The 10,240-nt window shown below is 46.7% G+C and overlaps 1 protein-coding gene across 1 annotated transcript; it reads left to right on the forward strand.

Moving 5' to 3' along the window:
* Positions 1-9,081: 9,081 nt before the first annotated feature.
* LOC127031721 (olfactory receptor 52R1-like) lies at positions 9,082-10,008 on the forward strand. The gene has a single exon (XM_050918797.1). The coding sequence runs from the start codon at positions 9,082-9,084 to the stop codon at positions 10,006-10,008; it is 927 nt and encodes a 308-aa protein (XP_050774754.1).
* Positions 10,009-10,240: the final 232 nt, after the last annotated feature.

Genomic DNA, 10,240 nt, shown 5'->3' on the forward strand with positions numbered 1-10,240 from the left:
GCAGCTCTTTCATGGCTACTTTCTGTGTCTTACCAGCCCAGAGAATTTCCTCCTCCCCTCTATCAAGTGGGTCATTAGCATTTTCACAGACAACAATTTGTTCAGTCAGATCTACATCCTCTCTTAAAGCTGGGGGGGAGGTAGATTTTCTGGAGGGGTAGAGATAGGGTTCAGAGGTGACCTAGACTAAATGGAAGATTGGGCCAGAAGAAAATCTGATGAGGTTCAAAAGGACAAGTGCAGAATCCTGAATTAGAATGGAAGGCTCCCATTCATGGCTACAGACTGGGGACAGAGTGGCTAAACAGTATTTCTGCATAAAAGGATCTGGGGATTACAGGATATGAGTCAGCAGTGTGCCCTTGTTACTGAGAAGGCTACTGGCATATTGGGCTGCATTAGTAGGAGCATTTCCAGCAGCTCAAGGGAAGTGATTATTCCCCTCTAAGTGTAGAATATCAAGGTTGGAAGGGACCTCAGGAGGTCATCTACTCTGCCCCCCTGCTTAGAGAGGGACTAATCCCCAGATGGATTTTTAACCCAATTTCCTAAATAGCCCTCAAGGATTGAGCTCACAACCCTGGGTTTAGCAGGCCAACGCTCAAACCACTGAGCTATCCCTCCCCCCAGTTGTCACTTGTGAGGCCACATCTGGATTTTTGTGTCAAGTTTTCAGCCTCCACACTGCAGAAAAGTGTGAATAAATAGGAGAGAGTCCAGCAGACAGCAACAAAAATGATCAGGGGGTTGGGGCTCATGACTTACGAAAAGAGGCTGAGAGAACTTGGCTTATTTAGTCTGCAGAAGAGAAGAACGAGGGGGATTTGATAGCAGCCTTCAATTACCTGTAGGGGAGGTTCTAAAGAGGATCTAGCTCGGCCATTCTCAGTGGTGGTAGATGACAGAAGAAGGAGCAACGGTCTCAAGTTGCAGTGTGGCAGGTCTAGGTTGGATATTGGGAAACACTATTTCACTAGGAATGTGGTGAAGCACTGGAATGGGTTACCTAGGGAGGTGGTGGAATCGCATTCTTGGATTTTTTAAGGCCCGGCTGACAAAGCGCTGGCTGGGATGATTTAGTTGGTGTTGGCCCTCCTTTGAGCATTGAGTTCAACTAGATGACTTCCTGGGGTCACTTCGAACCCTAATTTTCTGTGGTTCTATTATTCTAAAGAGACAGTTCATTTCACAAGCCCGCCACACAACTGGATTGGGTACCCTCTGTCACCCCTCTCTCCATCCCCATGATGTCAGTTGTGTGACTGCTCCCCTCCAGGAGGTCAGTTTACACAGTCCCTGTTATATCCTTGGGGGCAGCTGGTTTAGGAAGAATATCACTTGAGGCTAGAAGCAGACAGCTAACAAAGCTACCATTTATTTACAGACACGGAGCTCACCTAACCGGCCGAAGCTGGCTAGGCTATCCCCTAAACAATCGAACTCAGATGCCATAGGAATAAAAACCATGACAACCAAATACACAACATATTCCTCCCCCCAATAAGAACATCCCCTAAATAAAACACACTAGACTAGAGAAGGAAGGTAGACTGCCTCCATTCCCGGCTAAACCCTGGGGATTATTTTGCCCCATAACTGTGGGATTGCCCTAGCTAAAGATCCAGCCTATGAGGAGGCCTTCTGTCTCTAGGTGGATTATGGCAAACTCCTGGTGTTGTTGCACCCGAAAGTACCATGGGCTCAGGGTCCGCAGCACAAACAGGTGAGGAGGTGGTATCAGCTTGTGCTGGCAAAGGGGTATCTCAGCCGCCGGCAGTAATGGAGGAGAACAGTCAGAACAGGTGATTCGTGATTCGGTGTCTCACCAGAAGAGGTGAAGTCAGACCACTCAACTGCAGATGTGTCCTGAGGACTGGCATGAGCTGGCAACAGCTGATCTACATGTCGCTGCCAGGTAAGATTCTCTGAAGTCGGGACTGTGTAGGAAACAGGTCTTGTTTGAGTGATGATCATGGGAGGGACGCATTTAGCTCCAGAAGTATAATTCTGAGCCAAAACTGGCTTGTCCCGAGCTAAAGGTTCGGTCTTTTGCTCTGGGTGCTCATCTGATGACTTGATATTGTTGCTGACATTGCACAGTTTGTTGGGGTTCAGAAGGATTCAGCAGATCAAAGCAAGTGCGCAGCTGTCATCCCATCATTAGAAAGGCCGAGGATGCCTTGGTCTTAGCATGAGGTGCGTTTCTGTAGGAAAGTAAGAAGGTATCCAGACGCTTTGAACGGATTGTTGTTCCCTTGCTGATTTCAAAGCGTGTTTCATTGTCTCCACAAATCTTTCAGGTAATCCATTGGTGGATGGATGATATGGTGCTGAAGTGATGTGGTGTATAACATTTGCCTTCACAAAATTTTGAATCTCCTGAGAGAAGAACTGCGGTCTGTTGTCGCTCACAAGTTGTTATGGCAGACCGAAACGACTAAAGAGTCCCCATAGTTTTTGGATAGTACTCTCTGCAGTAGTGGACTGCATTATAGAGACTTCTGGCCATTTAGAATGGGCATCTACTGTCGCCAAGAATATGCTTCCTTCAAGGGGACCAGCGAAGTCAACGTGAATACATTGCCACGGGTTTTCAGGCCAGTCCCTTGGGTGTAGGGGTGCCCACTGGGGTGCATTCCTCACACTCTGACATGACATACAAGCTTTTGCCTTCTCTTCAATAGCGCTGTCCAATCCAGGCCACCAAAAATAGTTTCATGCAATTTCCTTCATGCGCACTATTCCACAGTGACCAGAATGTAGCTGTTCTAACATCTGTGATCTCAGTGGTGGTGGAATAATGACACGTCTTCCCCACAACAAACAACCAGATTGGACCGATAACTCTGTCCTCCTGGACATGTAGGTAACAAGGTCGGGTGAGACTGGAGAGGTTTGTCGAGATTTTCCATGCATCACTAGGTCCATAACTTGGGACAGTACTGGGTCAACGCGAGTTGCCTTCTTTATCTGAGTAGCAATGATAAGTGTATTCTCTATCTGTTCAAAATAGAAGATTTCCTTTTGAGCATTACCTTGATGTTTGACCGGCTAAGGCAACCTTGAGAGGCCATCTGCATTGCCGTGCAGAGTGGATTTCCAATATTTGATTTCATATGTGTGTGCTGAAAGTAACAATGCCCAATGTTGCATATGACTAGCAGTTAATGGGGGAATGCCTGCGTAGGGTCCAAAAATTGACGTCAGAGGTCGATGGTCTGTGAGAAGAGTAAACTTCTGCCCAAACAGGTACTGATGAAACTTCCGAATTCCAAAAACAATTCCCAATGCCTCACGTTCGATTTGGGCACAGTTAGTTTTTGCTTTGCTTATAGCGCGTAAAGCAAAAACAATAGGTCTCTCTTCTCCCAAAGGCATAATGTGTGACACGACTGCTCCCACTCCATAAGAGGAGGCATCGCAGGCCAATTGTAAGGGTAAGGATGGATCAAAGTGCGTTAGAACTTCAGAATTTAGCAATGCATCCTTAGCTTTGTTAAATGCAACATCACAGGCTTCAGTTCACTTCCAGGCCTTGTTCTGCCCCAGGAGCTCATGAAGTGGTTTTAGCAGTGTGGCTAACTGTGAGATGAACTTTCCGTAATAGTTCATTAGTCCTAGAAACGAGTGCAGCTGGCTTACACTTCGAGTTGGAGGAGCCTCCACAATAGCTTTAACTTCTTCAGGAGCCTTATGAAGACCCGCAACATCAATGATGTGTCCCAAATATTCAACAGAGGGCTGGAAGAATTCACACTTGTCTTTGCGAACTCGTAGGCCATACTCTTCCAGTCTTTGTAGGGCAGCCTCTAAATTCTTTAAGTGATCCTCTTCATTCCTTCCAGTGACCAGGATATCATCCAGATAGCACTGAACTTCTGACAAGCCACACAAGATCTGGTCCATAGCCCTCTGGAACAGGGCGGGAGCAGACGTTATTCCGAAGGGTAGGCGATAGTATCGATAAAGCCCCATATGAGTCACAATAGTCAATAGCTCTTGGGACTTTTCATCGACGTGCATCTGTAAATATGCTTGAATCAGATCAATGTTACTGAACTTTTGTCCCCCAGCCAGGACTGCAAAGAGCTCATCGATGCGGGGAAGCGGGTATTGCTCTGCACACAACACTGGGTTTACAATGACTTTAAAATCACCGCAAAACTGGAGAGAGCCATCTTTCTTCACTATTGGAACGATAGGAGTGGCCCATGAGCTATGGGTAACTGGTATTATGACTCCATTGGTGACCAGGCACTCCAGGTCTGCTTTAACTTTTGGCCTGATGGCATATGGCACAGTTCAGGCTTTCAGATAGTTCGGTGGACTGTCAGGTTTAATGTTCAATGTCACAGTGATTCCCTTCATACTTCCCAAATCATTTCCAAAAACAGCTGCATGTTTCCTTAGTATAGGGGTTAGACTAGTTTCTTCTTTAGTCATCCGGTGCACTTTTGCCCAGTTCAGCTGAATCTTCCCAAGCCAAGACCTACTCATTAAGGCTGGGTAGTTACCTCTCACCACAAACAGTGGCAATTTAGCAGCCTGTCCATTGAGCTCCACCTTAACATCAATAGTGCCCAACATGGGCATAGCTTCTCTCGTATACGTCTCCAGAACAGTTTTTTTTGCCTTAAGCGGAAGATGCTGTAGCTCTTCTTTATACACAGTCTCAGAGACCAGCAAGACGGCTGCACTGGTGTCCAGTTCCATGCGTATAGGTTTGCCATCCAACAACGGGGTTACCCAGTATTCATGTGAGCCCACTGCCAAAGATACAACACGCAGTGGCACTTCCTCTTGTGATGAGGTGTCACCTTGATCATCCTGGGTCTGCTCTAGGGTATGCAGGGTTCCTCTTTTTGTCGGCCAGACCACAGGCCTCTTTTTCTTTTGTTTACAGGCACACTCAAGGTGTCCATTTTTGCCACAGTGTTGACATATCAGGTCCTTACACCAGCATTCTGATGCCTGGTGACCTGGCTTACCACAGCGGTAACACTCCTGACTCTGCACAGTTTTGTGGGTAGGTTCTTGTGACACTTTTTGAACCCTAGGGGATGCACCGATCTATTGCGCCTCCCTTGTAGCCAGTTCCATGGAGACAGCAATATCCACAGCCTTCTGTAAGGTAAGCTGAGCCTCTGTCAGCAGGCGCTTCCGTACAGCTTCACTGTACAGGCCACACACTAATCATGCAGGGCATCATTTAACATCTCCTTAAATTCACAGTGTTCTGCAAGCTTTTGTAAAATTGCTACAAATTGTACAACTGTTTCATCTTCTTTTTGGTCTCTTTTGTGGAACCTATATCATTCAGCAATTACAGGGTTTGGGGGAAAAACGGGACCCCAGGATTTCCACAATGTCTGTCATAAACGGACAGTTAAGGGTTAACAGAACAGGAGTACTTCATGTCTCTTTTGCCTGTAAAGGGTTAACAAGTTCAGTGAGCCTGGCTGTCACCTGACCAGAGGACCAATCAGGGGACAGGATACAAATCTTGAGGCAGGAAAGTTTTTGTGTGTGCTGTTAGTGTTTGGTTGTTGTTCACTCGGGGGGCTCAGAGGGACCAGACGTGCAACCAGGTTTCTCTCCAATCTCTCTGATACAGGCTTTTATATGTTCAGAATAGTGAGTACTAGGTAGATATGGCAGATTAGGCTTATGTTTGTTTTCTTTATTGCAACTGTGTATTTTGCTGGAAGGATTGTATCTCTGTTTGCTGCAATTTGTATTTGTGCTGGGGGGAGGCTTCTCTCTAGTGTCTATAAGCTGAAAGTCCCTGTAACATTTTCCATCTTGATTTTACAGAGATAATTTTTACTTTTTTTCTTTCTTTAATTATAAGCTTTTCCTTTTTAAGAACCTGATTGTTTTTTTTTTAATTCTTTTATAAGACCCCAGGGGACGGGGTCTGGACTCACCAGGGAATTGGTGGGAGAAAGGAGAGAAGGGGGGAGGAAAAGCCTGATTTCTCTCTGTGTTGGGATCACTGTCTCTCTCTCAGGGAGAGTCTGAGAGGGGGAGAGAAGGGGAGGAAGGTGAATTTCCTCTCTGATTTTAGATTCAAGGAGTTTGAATCACAGGGATCTCCCAGTGTAACCCAGGGAGGGGAGAATCTGGGAGGAAGAAAGGAGGGGAATGGTTTATTTCCCTTTGTTTTGAGACCCAAGGGGTTTGGGTTTTGGGGTCCCCAGGGAAGGGTTTGGGGGCCAGAAAGTGTCCCAAAACACTATATTTTTGGGTGGTGGCAGCTCTACTATTTCTAAGCTAGTAATTAAGCTTAGAGGGGTTCATGCAGGTACCTCATCTTTTGGACGCTAAGGTTCAGAGTGGGGAATCATACCTTGACAATGTCACTGTAAGATTTAGTCTCAGGCTTACCAGGGTGTAGTAAGCTGCGTAGCAGGGAGTAGGTTTTAGCCCCTACAACACTTAACAATATTGGCACCTTCTTCTCTTCTGTAATGTCATTTGCAATAACGAAAAGGTCAAAACACTCAGTATACACAGGCCACAGCACTATATTCTCCTCAAAAGGTTCCAGTGACCTGAGCAGAGCAGCCATGATTTTTAGTTTCACTTTCACAGTCAGTGCAAACAAGCAGTTTTTGTTTGTTTGTTCTTTACCTTGACTTCTACTTCCTTCTGTTAGTGGGGCAGCACCGGGATCCCAGCCTCGTTGCCACTTGTTATATCCTTGGGGGCAGCTGGTTTAGGAAGAAATCACCTGAGGCCCAGAGAGCAGACAGCTAACAAAACTATCATTTATTTACAGACACAGACCTCACCTGACCAGCTCAAGCTAGCTGGGCTATCCCCTAATAATCTAACTCAGTTGCCATAGGAACAAAAACCATGACAACCAAATACACAACAGGGTCTATTTAGAAAAGCTGGACAAACACAAGTCCATGGTTCCAGAGCTAATGCATCCAAGGGGGCTGAGGGCATTGGCTCATGTGATTGCAGACTCATTAACCATTATTTTTGAAAATTGTGTCAATAGGTGTTTGGATGTTTGGAAAAAGGCAAAGCTAGTGCCCATCTCTAAAAAAGAGAAGAAAGAAAACTTGGGGAACCACAGACCAGGCAACCTCTCTTTAGTCCTCGTCAAAATCATGGAGAAAGTCTGCAAGGAATCCATTTTGAAGCACTTGGAGGACAGGAAGGTGATCAGGAACAGTCAACATGGATTCACCAAGGGCAAGACATGCCTGACCAACCTGACTACCTGCTCTGTGGATATGAGGAAAGCAGTGGACGTGATATATTTTGACTTTAGCAAAGCATTTGTTACAGTCTCCCACAGGATTCTTCCCATCGAGTTAAAGTGATCTATAAGGGGGATAGAAAGCTGGCTAGCTTGTCGGGCTCAATGGGTAGTGATGAATGGCTCAGTGTTTAGCTGGCAACCGATATCAATCAGAGTGCCGCAGGGGTCGATCCAATGGCCGGTTTTGTTCAACCTCTTCATTAAGGATCTGGATGATGGGATGAACTGGGCCAAAAGAGTCCTGCACTTAGGAGGGAAAAATTCCCAGGCCGAATGGCTAAACAGAAGTTCTGCAGAAAAGGACCTGGGGATTACAGTGAATGAGAAGCTGGATATGAGTCAACAGCGTGCCCTTGTTGCCAAGAAGGCTAAAGGCATTTCGGACTGCATTAGTAGGAGCATTGCTAGCAGATCGAGGGACGTGATCATTCCCCTCTATTCTGCACTGGTGAGGCCTCATCTGGATACTGTGTCCAGTTTTGGGCCCCTCAATTGGAAAGAGTCCAGCGGAGGGCAACTAAAATTATTGAGAGCTGGAGCACATAACTTATGAGGGGAGGCTGAGGGAACTGGGCTTCTTTAGTCTGCAGAAGAGAAGAGTGAGGGGGGATTTGATAGCTGCTTTCAACTATCTGAAAGGGAGTTTCCAAAGAGGATGGAGCTCGGCTGTTCTCAGTGGTGGCAGATGACAGAACAGGAGCAATGGTCTCAAGTTGCAGTGGGAGAGGTTTAGGTTGGATATTAGGAAACACAATTTCACTAGGAGGGTGGTGAAGCACTGGAATGGGTTCCCTAGGGAGGTGATGGAATCTCCTTCCTTAGAGGTTATTAAGGCCTGGCTTGAGAAAGCCCTGGCTGGGATGATTTAGTTGGTGCTGGTCCTGCTTTCAGCAGGGGATTGCACTGGACGACATCCTGAGGTACTATCCAAACCTCATCTTCTATGACTTTATGATTCTTTGTCTCTTCTCTAAACTAACAGTTCCCAACTTTTCAGTCTGTCTGCATCAGGCAGCCTCTGCCATTCTCACAGCCTGTCTCAGAAATCCCCTTTCTATCTGCTATATCCTTTATAGGGATTGAGTGATCAAAACCGAGTGCATGTTCATACCAGGTTATTCACTATCCCATTCCTTAGGCATCCGAACATTATCTTTGTTTTGGACACTTCTGCAAATGAGCAAGGGTTTTTCAATGACACCGAGCCACAGGAGCCAGTTAGCCTCCCCCTCTGGTTAAATAGGGAAGAACCTATTGAGAAACCCCACAGGAAGGGGAATCTGGACTCTTGGGGCCCACATCCCAAATTTAAGGACTTGGATAGGAAGTGGCTTCGAGTTCCTGGGCCAGGAAGAAGTGGGTGAAGGCAGCCAGCCTCCTCCAGTTTCTGCCCCCCTCCTTGGCATTCTAGTCACTAGGCTACCCCCAGCCTCCAGAGACCCAATCAGAGGCCTACAACAAGGACTCTCTAGCCTGGCTTTCATTGCACTAAGGACCTATTATATTTTCCCACCACAAGATGTGTAGGAATTATTGACACATAGAGTAAGATCAGTTGTTAATGATTTATTTCTCTGAATAATGAAAATGTCATTTTTCAGTGTGTGAAGAGCGAGCAATCTGCTTCTCGCATGAGAACATCCTCCAGTAGTACATGTAATGTCTCATATTCACATCGTCTCTCCATCCAGGCATTTGTACAGCGACCATCACCCTGGGCACGTACAGGAAGTCAGAAGAACGTACAGTACATGCAGGAGACACTATTCTGCCTCAGAGTTGGACACCTTCTCTCCTACTCCATGTCTGATTCCAATGCAACCGATTTCACCAACCCCTCCACCTTCATCCTGCTGGGCATTCCTGGCCTGGAGACAGCCCATGTCTGGATCTCCATCCCCTTCTGCACCATAGCCATCTTGGGATACTTCACCATCCTGTTCATCGTGAAGATGGAGCCGAGCTTCCATGAGCGCATGTACTATTTCCACTGTATGCTGGCCATCACCGACCTGGTCATGTCCACATCTATCCTGCCCAAAATGCTGAGCATCTTCTGGTTCAACTCCAGGGAGATTGAATTCAGTGTCTGCCTCATTCAACTGTACTTCATTCACTGCTTCTCAGTGATGGAGTCTGGGATCTTTGTGGCCATGGCTTTTGATTGCTATGTGGCCATCTGTGATCCCCTGAGATGTTCCGCCATCCTGACAAACCCTGTGGTGGCCATGATTGGCCTGGCTATGGTGCTGCATGGCTGCATAATCGTACTGTCCTATCCCTTCCTGGTGAGGCAGTGGCCATATTGCAGAACTAACATCATCCCCGACATGTACTGTGATGGCATGACCTTGGTGAAACTGGCCTGCGCCAACATCAGCATCAATAGTTACTACAGCCTCTCTGTGGCAATATTGGTGTCTGGTTTGGATATGTTTTTTATCACTCTATCCTACACCCAGATCCTCAGGGCCATCTTCAGCCTCCCCACGAAGGACGCCCGGCTCCAGACTTTTAGGACCTGCAGCTCCCACCTCTGTGTCTTCTTAGCCTTTTGCATCCCATCTCTCTTCTCCATCCTCACACACCAGTTTGGCCAGAATTTCCATGTTTTCATGACCAACATGTACTTTCTGGTGCCCCCCATGCTGAATTCCATCATCTACGGGGTGGGGACCAAACATATTTGGGACAGGCTGCTCCAGCTCTTTACTTGTAAAGGGACCTAAAGTTTTCCCTGGTGCTCTGTCTTTCAGGCCCAGCTCCAAACAGAGCTGGCTGGTGACATGGTGCTGGGCTCTCTTCCCTGACTCTGACTGGGCAGTTAGAGAGACATTAATCTCTTTCCTGAACTTTTTGTGCACTGTCAGTGTGTGACCAATTGGGGAATCAGTCTGTGTACAACTCATTGAGATGACACCTTTCTAAGTGTTTGTTACTAGGTCCTCAAGGCCCCTTTGC

This window comes from Gopherus flavomarginatus, chromosome 1, assembly GCF_025201925.1.
Source record: "Gopherus flavomarginatus isolate rGopFla2 chromosome 1, rGopFla2.mat.asm, whole genome shotgun sequence".
Classification (NCBI taxonomy): Eukaryota; Metazoa; Chordata; order Testudines; family Testudinidae; genus Gopherus; species Gopherus flavomarginatus.

What these genes read in the sequence shown, in the direction of transcription:
- LOC127031721 (XM_050918797.1), top strand. Translation starts at nt 9,082, where the DNA reads ATGTCTGATTCCAATGCAACCGATTTCACCAACCCCTCCACCTTCATC.